Source organism: Thunnus maccoyii, chromosome 13 (genome assembly GCF_910596095.1).
Source record: "Thunnus maccoyii chromosome 13, fThuMac1.1, whole genome shotgun sequence".
In the NCBI taxonomy this organism is placed as follows: Eukaryota; Metazoa; Chordata; class Actinopteri; order Scombriformes; family Scombridae; genus Thunnus; species Thunnus maccoyii.
The window spans coordinates 32,437,732-32,456,763 of NC_056545.1; the positions used below are offsets into that span (position 1 = coordinate 32,437,732).

The 19,032-nt window shown below is 37.7% G+C and overlaps 1 protein-coding gene across 1 annotated transcript in view; it reads left to right on the top strand.

Annotated features, from left to right (window-relative positions):
* sim2 (SIM bHLH transcription factor 2) overlaps nt 1-3,789 on the top strand; it is a 95,244-nt gene extending 91,455 nt beyond the window's left edge. The window contains exons 10-11 of the mRNA XM_042430225.1: nt 1,983-2,271; nt 2,503-3,789. Of these exons, the coding sequence (XP_042286159.1) occupies nt 1,983-2,271; nt 2,503-3,239 (1,026 nt within the window). The 3' untranslated portion in view covers nt 3,240-3,789. The remainder of the gene's footprint in view (nt 1-1,982; nt 2,272-2,502) is intronic.
* The last annotated feature ends 15,243 nt before the right edge of the window (nt 3,790-19,032 follow it).

Consider the following 19,032-nt stretch of genomic DNA (forward strand, 5'->3'; position numbering starts at 1 on the left):
TATATAACTATTGTTATCCAAATCTTCTTCTTCTTCTTCTTCCATACATTTTTTTGCAAGCTTTCAACTCCTCCATACTTTGAATGACAGAAACAATCAAATATCAAAATGTTCAGCTCTTTAAAGACATTTATGCTATTACTTTCATCTCTATCATATTCCAGTGATTTTATGTATTTTTTTAAAATTTATAATGGAAAGTCTATGGGAGGAATGTTTGAAAGCTAATATCTCAAAAACTAAAAGTGCTAAACTGTATTTGTATTTGACATACAGGTGTCCCATGTGGAAATCCTTAACATATTAAAACATGGTACCAATAGCACCACCAAGTGGTCAGTTATTACATGTTTTACATTTTGGCTAATAACTCATGAACAGTAAGTCCTATCAAGAAAATATTTGGTCAGGATATTCCTTGGATGATGCTGATTAGACTGATGTTGGTGCCCATTTCCTAAAAAGTTTTCCCACCATTTTGGATTTTTTGATAAACACATTTTGCTTCTGTTGGCACATATTTCCTCTAATCTTCAATCTTGGTACATACCATATTTAGAGGACCCCAAACAAAACGAATTCATTTGTTTTTGGATATCACTTACGCTTTGTCTGTAATTGGTTAGCAAACTTTTGAAGGCGTGGCCTAATGCACTTAATGGGCAATAACTCCTCAATACTGAATTGGATTGCAACCAAATTTGGAAATGTTGTACGGAAGGTGACATTACAGAAGTGTGTAACATTTCTGAATGACATACTGAATCATGGCACTAATAGCCCCACCTTGTAGTCATTAATAAAACACCACCATACTACTTATTAACTGCTAAATCTCTTAAATGTAATATGCCATGGTAATCAAGTTCTGTTTGTACAGATGGGGACATGAACAAGTCTTTAGTATTTTCAGCAATGCTTTGCGATTTCTTTTAGCTCTCAGCATTCACACGCATTTTCTGCAATAAATTGCTGCATTTCTAGTTATTTCATTTCTATTTTGAATTTTTTCATGAATGCATTTTTTGCTTCTTTTGGCACATTTTTCATCCAATCTTCACCAAACTTGGTACATACGATATTTAGATGGACATCACTTACCATTTGTCTGCACTTCATTACCAAACTTTTGAAGGCATGGCCCGATACACTTAACGAGCCATAACTCTTCATGCTAATTTGGATTGACACCAAATTTGGGGATCTTGTACATACCTTGACAGAGCACCATTGTGTAAAATTTCATACAATTCTACCCCCAGGGGGTGCTACTCTAATATTATAACATGATATTTCTAAATTTCTGTTGTCTTTAATGAAATGAAACTTCGTAGACATGTTCTCCATGTCAATGTGCATGACATATGAAAACATGACACCAATGACCCCATCTTGTGGCCATTATTGAAACAGCACCATACTACTTAAGTTCCATATCTCTTAAATATAATGTTCCATGGTGACCAAATCCAGCAACTCTTTATTCTTATTTTTCCGTCTTCTGTACGTTTTTTGCCGCGTTTCAACGGCTGCATACTTTGTGCTATAAAAACCATTCAACTGTCAATCTGTGCAGCTCACTAAACTGTTACCCTCACTCCATTTTTTCCCTTCTCATAGGTCATCCCCACTACTGAATTATACATATAAGACCTATAATTAAGTTAAACACCAAACCTCATATAAAGTTTGTATATGATGTACTGTATGTATGTAGACCTTTCTGCTGTATCCTACAAAAATGAGCTCCATTTTATCAAATTTTTCACCAGACCTGATGTGCGTGCCAAATTTGGTGAGTTTTTGAGCATGTTTAAAGGGTCAAATTTAGGTCTGAAGTGGCGGAATAATGAAGACAGAAAGAAAAAGAAAGAAACAAACACACGAAATACAAGAGTATTATATCAAACAGAGAAATACAGGAGTAACAGTCAGTAACCTTCTCTATCCTTCTCTGTTGTGTGCATATTTGTGGAGAGCAGCAGGCAAGTAGCCTCTTACAGCCGGACCTCTCCGCCTGCTCCTGGGAGCATAACTCCAGTACAAGCCCTGAGGCAGGCCAGGTGTCCTGCAGCCCCACCTACAATTTGACCCTCCACTACCCTTTCAACTTCCGGCGTCAGGATTCTCAGAGCCGGTCACACAGCTCATTGCCCTCCTCTCAACTGGCTCAGCAGATCATCAGCTCCCTGCACAGCAGAGGGCCAGTTGGATGGAACCTTGCCAGTCCAGTGAGCCAGGATAACCCCCCAGCATTCAACAAATACACAGGTACACTCTAACCAAGATTAAGTTACCATGATTAACCCTCATTAAGGGGTGATTTTACCACAACTTCCACCTTTTGTAAAATTCCCTCAACATGGAAAACAGCTTGTAGAAGCAGCTTGTAGAAGTTCATCTCTGAGCACTCACCCTTCTATGCTCTTGATTCTACCTCAGGAGTCTTTCAGCAGAAGTTCTGATATAATTTCAGTTTCTGGATATTGTTTTCCCCATCAGGCCCTGTGCTGACAGCTGACCCTAAGTACCCTGATGAGATCTACCATGATTGCGCCAGCAGTACAAACCCACATTCTACTAGCAGGCTGAAGGAACCCAACCAACATTACACACTTGTTCACAGCAAGGAGTCTGAGGTCTATCCACACCCCTGTCCTCATGCCACTAAGGGCACGAAGTCTTTAAGCCAGGACAGCCAAAACAGTACAAGAGGTGATGAAGTACCCCACGGGGCCTGCCCTTTGCTCAGTGGCATGGTAGAGGGTAAAGGTGAACAGGGTGGATCGCTGTGTGGCATGGGTCAGCCTCTCCCTGTACAGATGGTCTTGGAGCAGAGGAGAATGCTGTACATGATGGAGGCTCCCTACAGCCACCCAGCTGCAGAGTACCTACAACCTGCAGATGGCCACCAGCAGCATGGAACTGCTATGGAACTGGAGCCCAGGTCTGCTGAGAATGACAGGAAAATGTGGATAGGTATGGGGGCTAGGGTGGGACTTCCAGCCCAAGCTCCATATATATCTTTGAACTTTCATCAAGTCTTGGGCAAACACAATTCTATTAAAGCCCCCCCTTTTACCACCCTGACCCATATGACAGACTCCAGTTACTATGGTAAAGAGACAGCATCTTACAGCTGTAACAACCAAAGCCCTGGGTCCAGCTCATCCCCTGAGAGCCACAGAGAGATCCCACATTACATCGGCACATCTGTCATCATCACAAATAAGAGGTGACCCAGAACAGAGGCTCAAGAGACTTTTAAGTCATAACTGTGATTCCTTCCAAGACTCCAGCCAGGGTCATTTTTCTTAGACACATTCTTTTTGCACTCCTGATATTTTGACATTCAATAGGTCGATACAGTTGTAAGCATTTTTTCTCCCATGTTGTCCATCATATGAAAGATCAGCCTGAACATGCTCTGTAGAATATACTATATACATATCTAGATATACTAATCAGAAAAATGAGCAGCTTTCACAAGAATTTTTCAAAACTTTTTTTTTGTATTATTCTACTCAAACCTAGAGCCTAAACATTACATATAATGTGAACCTAATTTTGTACTAAAAAATAGCTTTTATATAACATTTTAATTTGTAATACCTTGTCTAACTTGGTGGTGAATATCTGAAGTGTTCATATTGAGTAAAATGTGTGCAGGTATTAGGCCTTGTTCAGACTTCCAACCCAAATCTGTTTTTTGTCATATCCAGACTGTATTCAGATTGATTTTAGAAAGTCTAGACAGCAAAAAAAAACAAATGAAGTGCATTTTTTTGCAAATTGGATCCAAGCCAGATTTGGAGGTGGTTTGAAATGCGATTCTAATCAGATTTCTACAGATGCGTCTCAGTCTGGAAGCTCTGGCCACTCAAATCAGATTTCATTGTCTTTTATGGAACTTGCAATGTGACACACAACAACATCAAATCCCGAGAGACGAAGTGCATCAGAGCGGCTGAGCTGCCTTATTTTTTTTTCTACATTCTGCAACCCACCCCTACTCTGCCTCTGATTGGCTCTAATCCTGATATTTTTACCCTAACCCTAACCATCTCATTCCTCATGCCTAAACCTGACCAGCCTAACCAACAATGGCAATGAGTACTGGCCATTGACTATACAGTCAATGTGTAGTGTAGTGTATATGATAAGGTGTAAGCAACAGCATGAGCAGAGACAACCTCCAGTACTACAGTTCTTGAGAGAAAACTCCCATTTTATTCAACAGACAAAAATTCAATTCAGGCAGGATACTTTTTTTCTTTAAATATAATATTTATTCAATATTATATATTTAGTTCATAACTTACTAATCAGTAATTATGTTCATGTCTAAATGGACAAGAGTTAAATATGGATATCAGAAATGGTGTCATGGAAACTTCTAACAATAAAATAATTTCAACTTAAATAATGCTAATTACTATGCAGTCTTACATTATTTTATTCAAGTCTAACTAAAATTAAGTAGCATTTTTGTCTACTACAGTACATCAGATACCAATTTATATTTTATATTTTTTGGTTTCTTGATGGTGCCCCCTATTTTTGAATGAATTTGACAGAATATAGTTAGTTCTCCACATACATAGACAGAGAACTTGTTTCCATAAAGCCAATCAAATCTTTGCATAAGCAGTAACGTCATTGGTCTTTGGCAGAGCAGACGGTCACAATGAGCCTGATACCCTGTACATGACGCAAGAGCCACAGACTCCTAAAGTCTCCATCTTATCCAACTTACAAACATGAACACATGTCTCGTCTTTCCCCTTAGCTTGTTGAATGAGCCACCAAACAGAAATTTACCAGGGAAAAGTATATTGCTTTGCTATTAGACTGTGCTGCACATTAAACAGCATGTAAACTTACCTGCAAATGTCACTTTGGTCTATTTAAATGCTGGTATGGTCATTGCTCTTCAATACCACTATCAACAACACACAACACATAGTTCTCCTACAAGTGTGAAAGCTCAGCCTGCCTGCTGCTGTCTCCGGTTACTGAGACAATGATGAGACAACTGATAATGATTCCAGTTGGAATGTAAAGGAACAGTTTGACATTTCACCAGGATCACTGTTTCCTACTGTTTCCAGCTTTTGTGCTAAGCTAACCTAACCAGCTGCTGGAAGTAGCTTTATATTTGCCATACAGACATGAGAGTGGTATTGATATCCTCATCCTCTATTACGTTATTTAAAGGTATAGCTAAATGAGTTAAAGAGGATGTAATCAGTCAACAATACAGTAGAAAAAATCCCTTACATCAGAGAACCACATAATCACCAGCTTTAAACCAAACTGTCAGCAAAATATGTTATTTGCCTACAACATAAAATACTAAGCCAATGTCGTCTCCCCTGTATCTTTTGAACTGTGTAGTGACTTATTCTCTTATGCAATTTTGGACACACCTATGCATGTACAATGCTTTAGTGCATGGAGTAAAAATAATGCAGCAGAACAAGAAGGTAAGGTTAGTAATCTACACCGCATGTATGACCACCTGTGCTAGTGCACAACTGGAAAACAAGGATTGTATTTTAAATCAACAACTATTGAAATTTGTGAAACTGTCCCAGACATTTATAATGTTTTGGGGTTTTTTTTTCCAAAAAATATCCAGTGTACTGTCACAGGGTTCAATTGCATATGGTATCATCAAGAGGCCGCATTCCGATAGCCTAAAAGATTAATATTGTGTGTCCAAAACATAATGACTCAAGCCATTTATGGGTTGACCCTCCTCAAGATTTACCAGCATGTGACAGTAAGGACAATCAATTCAGTGTTTCTGGGTGTTTAACTGTTTTGTCTCATTTTACTGTTGTAGGACACTGTAAAATGCATATGTCGTTGAGAACATAGTGGCAGTAATGTCTATGATTACTCATGTTTATTCAAAATAAGAATAACTGTGTAATGGTCATAGCACCACAATCCAAGGTGCTATCACCTTATCACCTGGTGTGATTCCTAGCTTAAAAGCTGCAATACTGCACAGCTTGAGGCAAACTGACTTTGCCACCTAGGCAAATATGGGTCATAGGTCAAAATTAATGTCCCACTGTCTAATCAAACTGATTCATAGGTCATCTATGACTTTCCTCCCAATCAACCTGCCTCACGAGTCAGTAACATCAACCTTCTTCCAGACCAAACTGCTTTCCTGTGACCCACTGTGTGGGTCAGCATTTTTGCCCATCTTCCAGACTAAACCACTTCCGGTCAAACTGTCTCACAGGTCAGTATTTTTTACCTTTTTCCAGACCAAATTGCCTTGTGGTCAGTATTTTCGCCCCCCTTCCAGACAAAACTGTCTCATGGGTAAGTATTATTGACCTTCCTCTCGCTGAAACCGACTCATGAGTCAGTATTATTGACCTTCCTCTTGCTGAGACTGATCCACAGCTCACTATTGTTGACCCGTGCATTGTTAACCTATCAATGGTTTTCAAGATATTTCACGGAAAAGTCAGTTTTGGTTTTCTATTTTGACCTGTGGGTAGGTTGATCGGGAGGGAAGTCATAGATACTGACCTATGAATCAGTTTGACTGGACAGTGGCACATTAATTTTGACCTATGACCCACATTTGCCAAGACAAGTCACTTTGCATCAAGCTGTGAAGTATTGCAGCTTTAAGCTCCAAGTCACACCAGGTGACTTGGAAGTCTTTCCTTGATAGTAATTCTTAGTTTGAATAAACATAAATAATCATAGACATAACCACCACTAGGTGCCCATGACATATATGTTTAACAATGTCCTAGTTAAATGAAACAACACAGTTAAATAACAGGCAGAAAACACTGAATCAGTTGTTTCTTTCTGATGCATGCTGGGAAATCTTAAAGAGGGTGTCAACTCTATGGTGTCATTTGTAATAAATGGCCAGAGTCATTATGTTTTGGATAATCTTTTGGACTGTCAGAATGTGACTTTTTGAACACTGCGACACTACACTAGATATTTTTTGAAAAAATAAAACTTTCTATATGTCTAAATTATCAGATACAATAACCTTATCTTTTTTCCATGCTCATCTGCAACACAAAGTATAATCATTTATTCATAAAGTATATATTTCATCCCCATTCTGTATAGTGTAGCTTATGAGTTTGGGTACATTTTCATTTTTTTCTTCTCTTGCTCAACTCCAGCCATGACTCTATCCCCTGCATGCCAGATTCCCTACAGACCACAAAAAACACATGTGGATCAGTTTTTGCGACTTGTGGATCACTGGAAGGGTAGAAAACAGTGGCCTCTGTGCTGGGCACAGGTCAAAAAATATTTCCAAGCCCTACTGCTCTTGGATTCAGGGTGGGATCAGAAAGAATACATTATCATGGGCGTGTTAGAGCCTGGGAAAGTTGTGGCCAATCATATTTGCTAACTTCATCCCCTTAAAACACGGATGGGGCTTCTCCAACGTAATGCACTGACAGTTTTACTCAGAGGAAATGTATTATTGCCTGGGATGGTACGAGTTTCTAATATGAATACAGCAGCTGAAATATACAATATAAAAGCAGATGATGGCTCTATAAGTTGAATTCACTTCTCTGGACACGTTGATGATCCAGTAATAACCGTGTTTTCTGTGTGTAATAGTTGCCAATTTTACTAAGCATCACAATGATCCATATAATAACCACCTGCAGTTAAAAACCACTGTAGTGCCATATATAAAATGAAAATAAAATTTAAAATGTGTTTTAGTATTTTGCATATTGTTTTTTTATTTCAAATTATTTTAAGTTCAAATCAGATTTGACTGTTATACAAGCAAAAATAACTGACATTTTCGGAACAAAATAGTTTATTTAATGCATGTGATCCTTCTCCACCTCCTGTTCCTGATCCAGACAATAAATTGGTATTTTTAAAGGTAAAACACTTCCAGACCTGTTGATTTGCATAAGAAACTGCACAGAATAATTCATTATAACCAACAAATTTGATTTGCATATAAGCACAGAAGTTTCTGTCGTTATTTTGCAACAGTCCAGTGCTGATTGCACAAAATATCACCAGCAGATCTGGCATGCATAATGGTGCCATGACAGCGCTCCTTCATCAGCGCAACATCATTCCAATAGGGGCTGCAGATGACGCCTTTCGACAGCTGTAAAGAGGAATCTAGCTGTTGTGGAGGACAGTTGCTGGTTAGAATCACTTGTTAATCATTACTAGTGCAGGGTCCATTCAAAATGTGCCGGTTCGGAATGGGCTGATTGTACAGTTGATGTGAGATGTGAATGAGTATATACACCAACAACATGAAATAAACTTATATTCTATTAAACACAGATGTTATAAATAATAAGCACTCCAATAGTTATTAAATGTTTTTTTCTGATTTCAAGTAAAATAAGGGCTGCATTTAAAAATAAAACAATGTGCATCCTAAAATTAAGTGGATCAATCATATTGGGTTTGCAGATCGTTTATTTTCTGTGCCTTCAGGTCAGATTTGAGTGGGTATGTTTGCTCCAAAGATTTGTGCTTTGTCTGTGGCAGTGCTTCATGTGAGACAAACTGGTTTTGAACTGCCCCTGTAAGTATTTCCTCCATTTTACATGTGTAACTACACTCTCTGTCTAGACATGAGGTAAGAGTGCTCATTCTTAATTAAAAGCTCTGTTTTCATTGTCTACTTTTCTCTTTTTAGAGCACTTTTCTCTGACTCATGTCATGCCCCGCCTCTGGTGTCTCTACTGCAGTCAGTCAGCAAAGCCCTGAAGCTCCGCCCTGCCCCTGCACAGAGTGGAGTAGCTCACTGTTCACTGATTTATTCAAACTTTATTAATATTAAACATTTTGCACGTCCAACAGTCCAGTACAGTCCAACACAAATGGAAATCATAAAAACAGTGCAGTCAATTTTAATGAAAGGAATGATAGTTTGGCACATGACGGTACATTTCCAATTACATGTGCTTAGAGATGGTTTTGGTGGATTTTGAGTGCTAATCATTAACAAAATTGACTTTTTTATTTTTATTTTTTAAATCTTTTTGGTCCACCAGCAACAGGGCTCTAGGGATGACAATATTGGTCAACTGGACAGTTGTTCCACCACATTGGTCCAGACTGAAGTATCTCAACAGCTAAATGAATTGACCTTTCACATAGAGACACTCACATTTTTGGTAGCTGTACTTTATTGTTAGTACTGCTTAACAGAGCTGCAGGTGTGACTGTATACTGGATACCACTCTACAGCTAAGTGTTGAAGTTTCCTTCCATTCCACTCTATGTTCTGTGAGGGAGAGTGGCTGCACCAGAGATGGGCTCCTGAATACATCTCAAACTTGGACCTAAAAAGTAGGACATTTTGCAAAGCAACCCTCAAAATAATCTTCAGAAAAGACTCTGAAGAAGAGGTAACAGTATTAATCAGCAAGAACAGAGGAGGAAATATCATCTTTGGATATATGTTTTAAATCAAAACAACAGCTAGCTGTCAACTGCTAACTGCTACCTGCCACTATTACCAACATTCCAAAGGAGAAACTGCACTGAAGAAGCTAACAGAAGAGTTACTTTGCGAAGACGAGAAGAGAAATCAAGGGGTCCTTGTTGGTTATATTCTCTCTTTCTCTCCATGAACTGGTGTGATGGCGGAGCGACTGACATTTGCGGCGGCCTCTCCTAGTTCCAACTATGCAGTGTCTTTGTCTATGTCTATATCATTGTGTGGAGTGCAAGGGAAATATGTCTATGATCATCAGTTTCTTTTGAACAGTCATAACAAAGATATTTGCTAAGAGAAATACTGCTATACCAGCTATACCAGAGAGGAAACATCGAAAGCAGTGCAACTGGAACGTGGATGCGGGGCAAGCACGGAAGAGTGCAAGCTAGGCTAACTGTTAACCCCCTACAAACCGGCAGTTCCAACAATCGTGTTGCCTAATGTTCTCTAGACAGCAAAATGGATTATATAACTTCCCCATCAGCGCTGGTCACTCGTTGACATGCAAAAGCTGTCTACATTGAACTGAGACATTTCTCTCTAAATGCACTTTAATGCACTGTGCTGCTAACTGCTCATTCTTTTTATTGTTTTTTTTCTCTTGGGATTTATATGTTTTTATCATTTTTCTAAAGTGAATTTTTAGATATACAGTAATATTCTTTATCCTTTCTGTTGTTGCACTGCTGTGGGCTGGGAGGAACAGCATTTCATTTTTTTGCGTATACAAATATACATAAAAATGTCAATAAGCTAAATCTTGAAATCTTGACACAGTTCATCACATAGTATGGAAGAATGGAACTTTAATGGCAGACTGCTACACATAGTATTACATAACATACAGTGTTTAACTGCAGTCTTTTACTGCAGGATAGGAGATCTTGTTTGAATATAAGCCAAATAGCTCTGCCCTTCCCCTGACGAGGCTGCAGATGTGTTGTTAGGCAGTCAATATGAAAATGGATAGATTCTTTTTGACCTCATCCTATTAAACTCAAATTATTTAATAGAATGTTGAGAGCACAGCATGCATGGATCCAAAAGTGAGCCATTTGTTTAATAATCTTCACACTACATTTGGTTCTGAGGCACATTTTTACAGTGTCTGTAAACCTATTCACTCCCTTGTACTTATTATACTGTATCTACACAACTCAAGATGGTTGTATGATTGCAAGTCAGGGGAACCCTAACCCTTACGCTTCGACGAGGTGTTTTATAAAGCTACAGTAGTAGCTCATAAGATACTTTTCAGTATTTTCAGTAATACTTTCAGTATTACTACTATAATGTTAGAACATGTGTCTTTGTGGCAGTGGTGAAAAAGAAATTTCCAGAGATGTGCAACATAATATGATGCTGAGTACTGGTATAATCACACTGGTAATATCACACTGATGTGGACAAATAAAATAATTTTAAAAAATGTGTAAATGAAGAGTCTGGCAGTTTACACGCAGTGTGATAGGGTTAGGGTTAGGGTTAGTGCGTTTTAAATTATTTTACCAGACTGTTGGTCTTAGACATTTACAAAAACATTGTTAATAAAGTATATATGTTTGTTTCTGCTTGTTTTCAGCTATGTCATTAGCTTACAGAGATACAATTTGACAGTCATCACAAAACATTATTTGAAAAATTGTTTTACAGTAGGGTAGTGCAGTGGTTAGCACTGTCGCCTCACAGCAAGAGGGTTCTGGCTCCAAATCCACCGGCTGGCTGAGGCCCTTCTGTGTGGCGTTTGAATGTTCTCCTTGTCCCTGTCTGGGTTCTCTCCGGGTACTCAGGCTTCCTCCCACAGACCAAAAACATGCAGGTTAGGTTAACTTGTGACTCTAAATTGCCCTTAGGTGTGAATGTGCGTGTGAATGGTTGTCTCTCTCTATACTATATGTTAACCCTGTGACTGACTGGATGGATGGATGGATGTTCTACAGTATAGCAGTCTCCTGCAGTGTAAGATTTCCTTTGTTTCTTTTGTCATATTGAACAGACAACCATTGTAGAATTCAAGAGTCTGATACATACACATGACTGAGCAAAGAACACAGACCAAGACACTGACATTGTATTCATATTTTTAAGTGTATTAATGTTTATATAAATATAAAATATATATGGAAGTCATGTGTGCATACTCTTGATCTTAATTACTTGATGTGCATTCTGGTATATATGAAGATGGATCTCAGTATGCACATCCCAAAATTATATCATTGACATTACATATTACATTATATATATAGTATATTATATCAACATTGTGTTGGAATTTGTGCATTCAAATAGCTTTATGATTTTATGGGGGAATTATGAGTTATTGTGCACAACTCATACATAACTCATATTAGAGTAGGTATAATAATAGAGAAATAGTCCTCCTTGTTGGCCACACAAGAGAAGTCAATTAGAATTATGATGGTTATTAATCTTAATTATGATTAAGATTAATAACCAAGGGTATAGGTCTTTTAAGGTTAAGTGACTGAGATGCAAGCACAAGAAAACACAAACAAGTCCACTTTAGTAACATATTCATTTATTTCTAATACTACAGCTACAAGTACTAAATACATTTTATGAACACGACACAAGATGGAAAGGGCATCAAATGCATGATGCAGAGTTATCTATTGTGCAGTTTGTATGAGAGACCTGATAAACAGATGAAATGACTGTTACCTGAGAAGCAGCGATTCAAATCAACGTTACAACAGTTTAGCTGTGAATTGCCAATTGAAATTACAAATCAAATTACAAATTACAAAGTTCATTAAAGTTATGTACTATTCATACAAAGCTGGAATGAGGAGCTAGAGTCTGGATGGAGCTAGAGTCTGGATCTTGTAATGATGAGTAGGTCAGCCAGTCCAGATTTGAAAAGTTCCAATTGATAAAGAGCTCTTGGTTTAGGCTCTCCTTTTCTTGATCCTTAACTCATGACTTGAGTTGTTGAGGTTTCACCTCCTATAGTTCTGAATCACATCTCCAGACTAGCAAAATGCAAGCTTTCAACCAGCATGGCGGAAAGCCAAAAGACAAAGACAAAAGCAAGAAGAAACCAGCAACCAGCCTGAAAAAACAGCCTGGAAAAACCAGCTTGGACCAGATAAGAGACTGTTTTAAAGTTTCAGTCTGCCTGCCCAGAAGGTGCATCCTAGCCAATCCCAGGGGTTGCAGAGTTCTGGGGGAGCAGAGTCAGTCCCCTCCTGTCCATGGACAGACGAGATCAACTCCTAAATGTGGTTATTCTTCTCATCAAAACATATCTAATTTAACAATTGCATGATTCCTAATTTTGCATTTTTGATAACAGCTTTAGTGTTCTGAGAATGAAACAAGCAGAATGGTACTAAACAAGGATGATGGGATTATGTTAGTGGTACATTTGGCTTAGAGGCAGTAGAATAAAAGCATAATTAAAGTACCATAACAACATGTATTGTGATATACGCACACATACTAAGATACAATATTAATTGTTCTTAGACAAAATGTAAAACTACATTTGTGAGTCCATGGGTTTTACAGTCCTCTGTTCTCCTTGATCTGACTGTAAACGGCAGGGGTCCATGCCATGCCATTTGAGGGTTTGATTTGATTTATTGATTGGGACAGTGTGCAGTGTGTGTGTGTGTGTGTGTGTGTGTGTGTGTGTGTGACCTGCTCCATGTGAAAAGTGCCCTGAGATGACTTTTGTTGTGATTTGGCACTATATAAATAAAATTGAACTGAAATGAAAAAAAGGTAGCCCACATTATGCTTGATAATAAAGCCATGCAAGAACTCCCTGACATAGCCTAAACATGCCATGATACTGTACTTATACTGTAAATTTATACTGTACATTTCAGCTAATATTTTTATTTATACTATTCTTGCATTTAACACTTTTACAGATCCAATATCTCAGAATTATTATTTATAGTTATATATTTTTTTGTAAAATGCACTTAATTTTTTACATATTTCTTATTTTACTTTCTTATTGTTATATATATATATATATATATATATATATATATAAATTGACAATACCTACACTACTGATAACATAATTATCCACATGTGCATGGGTGAATGTAAATGACTTATGTTTCATTATATCTCATATGCAGTTTTTATGCTTGAAATTTGTTTTCATGCCTATTAGTTGTAAGGGTGTAAATTAAATGTATGTAATTATAATTTGAATGGGTAGATTGTACATACAGTAGGCTACATGCTATAGGAAAGCCAGGTGCAGGTAAAGGCATCATCAATGCACATGTGCATATAACATATGGGATTAGAACCCTGGTCTCCTTTGGGGGAAGGCCAAACATGTCCATTACCAGTCAGCAAAAGGATGAGCTGTCATTGAGGAGGTAAATATTTAGGCTTAAAAGGGCACAGCTGAGGTATTTCACTTGCTGTTCCCACCCCACTTTTGCCATCACTATGCACACACAAGCATGTGTACCTGTGTAATATAACTTGGGCTAATTGATAAATCCTATAGGGGTGGACTATTGCCTGTATTATTATTATTTTTTTAATTATTATTATTATTATTATAATCATTATTATTATTTATTTTTGAGCATTTTGAATAAGGTCTTTAGTCTAAACCGGACTGGGAATGGTGGCTAATTCAATATCTAATTGTCACTGTTGAGTATTTCTAAATTAAACACAAAAGACTCACTCATTCAATAAATTGATCAATCCAAAATTCAATCAAAAATCAACTAAAGAAGGTGATCATGATAACATAGCATTTCTCCTCCACAAATCCTACAAAGAAAAGATAATAATTCAACATCTTGTCTTCAACTCCTACAAAGTGACGTTTACTAATATTGCCCCTCCCTCACTCCTGGCAAGAGGAGACAGGGCATGCGTAAAGGTACATGCACCAGAGTCAGCAGACAGTGGGAAGATGCCATGATGGAGCAACCTTTAAGCAAACTTCATGGTTGATTGATGATTTATCAGGTTTTTATGCCATGTGTGTCCAGTCGTGTAATGACAGTGAACTCAAAAATGTGAAACTGACAATTTTCAGTTGAGTTAGTGATGGTAAATTGATATTTCACCCGCAAAGCTAGCTAGTTACCTCCTGTTTGCTAACGTTTAAGCTCAGCAAACTTGATGAGCAAATGAATAAAATTGCTGCATTTATCAAGTTTTTATGCAAAGTGTTTCAACCAGTCATATAATGACGGTGAAATCATTGAAAAATGTGAAACTGCCGATTTTCTGTGGAATTGGCAGGGTTTCCACAAGGGTACCGCAAGCGGCCTGAGCATCAGGGATTTTCTTTTTAAATGTATTTTTAAGATGTTTTTAAACTATACTTTACAGTTACAGTGGGGTGGCTTGGTTGGAAACACAGATGTAACGGTTGGAAAGCTACTTACTGTAGCTTGCAAGTTAAGGACAGAAAGATTTGTTAGCAGCTGTGTTATATACCAGTCTTGACAATTTGAGGCAACAGCCAATGGTAAGCTGGTGGAGTGAGTGAGTGGGCGAGGGAGAGTGAGAGAGCGGCGTGTGGCTGCTGTAAGGGTGGACAGAGTTGGATGATCAACACAGAGCTGGGTGTGTGTGCATGTGTGTGTTCTAGTAAATGTCAATGAGTGTCTGTATGTCACTGGGGCATGGCATATTGTGCAGCATGTCTTGTGCCTTATGCCAATTTGCCCAGTGATCAGTTCTTAGATTAGGTTATTCAAGTCCTGAAAGTCTATCCAGAGTTGCATTAGAGTTGGTACCAGCTTGTCTCTGTGTGTGACTGGCTCTTAGAGGTGAGTTATGATAGCCAATGGTGGGGGTTGTTTATCCCAGTGGTTCTATCAATTCAGACTAGGGTGTGAAAAGGTCTTTCCATCTTGCCGGCTCTTGTAGCTTGAAGGATCAAAAGGTGGTTTGGGTCAGTGGTCTGGTTTAGTGACAATGCAGAAGATGAGGGGTTCCTTATTTGATCCTTTTGGTTTGAAGGATGTTGTTTAGATGGTCTGGTCAGTGAGGAGTTTTGAACTCTCTCTTATGTATTATTGGCCAGCATTCCTGAGGGGTTGAAGAAAAAGCTGGTCTGTTGTTTGAGGCTTGTGCTGTCTGCCTTCAAAACATGCAGGGACTTTACCCTACAATTATATCTCTTTTCTTTTGAGATATTTAAAAGATGGGAAACTAGATATATTGTCTTTATGTCAATTTTAATAGAGTACACCATTCTCTTACTTATTGCTTACCAGATAAATGTCTGTAATTCTTGTTGTAAAGGCTCAAGGTTGTCTGACACTGATCTTGCTCAGCTGTTAAATGGTTGGAGTGACACAGCTTCCTTATATTATCAAATTGTATCTGTTACCATAATAAAAGTTGAGAAAGACATTGTCCCTATTAACAGCAATAGAGATCAATAGAATTATACCCACAGCCAAGTAATTTATATACCAAGTAAATAAGCTCTTAAAGGTCATATTAACTCATCACTATACTTAACTGAGATTAATGGGTGTGAGTACACAAAATGACATTTAATTCTAATGTTTTTATATAGAGAGATAGAGAGTATAGCTATGTATTAGCTTTAAGATTACTAATAGCAATAATTTCTTGGTAGATAAATTATTAAATAATTAACATTTTCCCCACTATACCCCTGTTACATTGAATGAAACCAGCATAAACATCAGTAAACCTGAGTGAATATATACATATTAGTGCATAACTACTTTAATTTAATTGAATGGATCAATATTAATATCAGTATCTGAAAGTCAGAAAGATTACAGATGTAATACAACTATCACAGAGGATGGAGTAATGTCTCACTCTTGTCTTTCTATCATATATATATTTCAAACATTAATTATTGATATAAAACACACAAAATTAGTTTACAAGGCTGTGTGAGTAATTAAGCTTTTTTACTGTGTGTTGTTTGTAACTGTCCTTAAGAACAAGAAGTGTTTTCTGATCTGACACCCCGAGAAGCAAGACTATTTCAAACCATTACAAATACTGTTTGTTGTTTTATGTTGACAGCATTATGGTTAAGGTCTAGTTAGGTTTAGGGAAAAATGATACTCTGGGTTAAAATGAGTACTTTATTACTATAAATAAATTACTACAAATTACTGTTACTGGTTAAGGTCAGGAGACATTTGACTTCATGGTTACTTAATAATCACGTGGTTAAGGTTGGGGGATGATCAAGGTCATGGTTGAAAAAAAAATAATGTTGGCTTACAGTTTGAAAATAGTAGGTACATGGATCCAGCTCCAGCTCTTTAAGTATCTGTGTAGCCCTCTAACAGGCTTCACTACTGGTCAAGGCACCCTGAGACAGATCTTTGCACTCAATACCCAATGAGGTGGTAGCAGGCATGCCCTATAAAACAGTGGTACACTCACCACTCAGTTCCCTTTTGAGCTCTGCAACTGACAACAGGGGCCAGCTGGACACGCAGTTAGAGGGCTACACACGTACTCATACAACTGGAGTTACCTCCAGCCCTCTGATGGATCTCGCTATTAGTAAACACGAGGGGAAGGCTGTAGGGGGTGTAATGTACTCCCATGCCAACCTGACCACCAGGAATTTGACATGTTTTTTTTTCCTTCCCAAAAAAAAAATTTCTAAAATATTTTGATGAAATAAATGTTCATAAAAAACCCACTATTTGTGCTCTGCCAAGTAATGTATTTGTATTTGGACACACCCCTTACTGGTACCACTGCTAGTTAGCCACTGCTACCTCCCTCCCAAGCACTGGGAAATCTGGAGGGGGCGAGCAGGCTAAAAATGAGAAACTTCAACAGAACTAGCTTGTAGAGAACATCTCAGCGATGATGTCTGTGCACAAAGTGGCTGAGTAAAAAAAGGGAGCCAAGCAGTAGGTGCGGCACTATTTTATAAAGCATGCCTGCTACCACCTGACTGTGCGTTGCATGCAACGAGATCTATCACAGGGAGCAGAGGTGAACCATGTTAGAGGGCAAAGCATGTATGAATAGAAGAAAAGTAGAATCGGAAACAAACTACAGTCTCCCATATTAAAGTCCAATGTTTTTACGTCCACTAGAGTGCTTGTCTTTTTGGGGCATTTGCTGAAACAACTGATGCTGTCATTTTTTTGGAAGGACAGACTCTAAAATGCACCTGTATCTGGAAGGTCCAACAGTTGTTTTCAGTTTCTTGGTAAAACTATGAATACAATTTGAAAAACAGTAAAAAAAAAAAAAAAAACATATAAAAACATTATACAGACCTGTATCTGCTATCAAAGGTGCTTTTACCATATAAATATTAACCTAAACGGGGGAAATGATTATGGATCAATCTTAAGTTTTGTTTCACTTTTTTTGTTGTTAAATGTAAAAACATTCATTTCAATTATATCTATCATTCCATTATTCAAAATAAAATTAGGTTGCAAATAATTTATCTAGCAACTGTAATAAATGTATTTTTTTTAAAACTGGAGGCAAGTGGACAGAAATCCCTTCTTATGCTTGTAATTCTGATTTATGCCAAAAAGAAACTTCAAGCCTAAAAACAGTAAAAATAGGGTTTCTTTAATGTAACTTAAAATATTTTACAGCTATCTCATTCATTGTATAAATAAACTTACCACCCTTACTTGTGATGACGTCCATATTGGCATTTCATGTCTGAGGAGGACTCAAATTGAAGGAGGACTGAGGTTATAACGAAGCATCCAGTTACAGCAGTTTGCATATTTCCAGTTCCATTTTCACTTCATCTGGGGAGGATAAGCCAGGAGGTCGAGGAGCTGAAGACAAATGAAATGTCATCAAATAGCTGTGGGATGGACCACAGATAAATAAAACCCCACCCCCACACTCACACATCACCACCACATATACACAGAGACACAAAGCACAGTGTAAAGTTGCAGCAGGAGTAATCATCCTTCTAGTCACAGCCTAAGGATGAAATCTATCCTCCCCTGTGCAATCCAAGCTGACACTCTTAAATTCATTGGTACTGTAAAGCTGCTCAATCTGTGTGAGAAGCTTGTGTGATTTGTTTTCAATGTATTTAACATTTGGAAAAATAACAAGTTTGTTGACTATTGAATATCCATCAAATTAATCATCTGTAACTTTGTTACTTGTTTCTGAAAGGGAAGTGTGGAAGTGAAGGGATATTTACATTTTTTGTGATACATTTAGGTCAAGCATAATCTCTTCTTCACCCTTTGACCCTCCAACCAACCCCGTGACTAGATGACCTGTTCTATGTGCTAAGCCACAGCCACTCCATATAATCATTGGTCGAATTAACAACATCTAAGACTTACATACGTACATTCTAAAAAGATACTTTACTTTTTTTTTCTTTAGTAATTCCCTCACTTTTTACCATTACCCCATCAGTCACTTGTACATGTAGGAAATACAGTATCAGTCTCTTTTAGACTGCCATAAAATGTACTGAGTCCATTCACACTGCCCCTGATGAACATATAACCACAGGTAAGTATGCATATTGTAATTTAAAAAATGTAACAGTA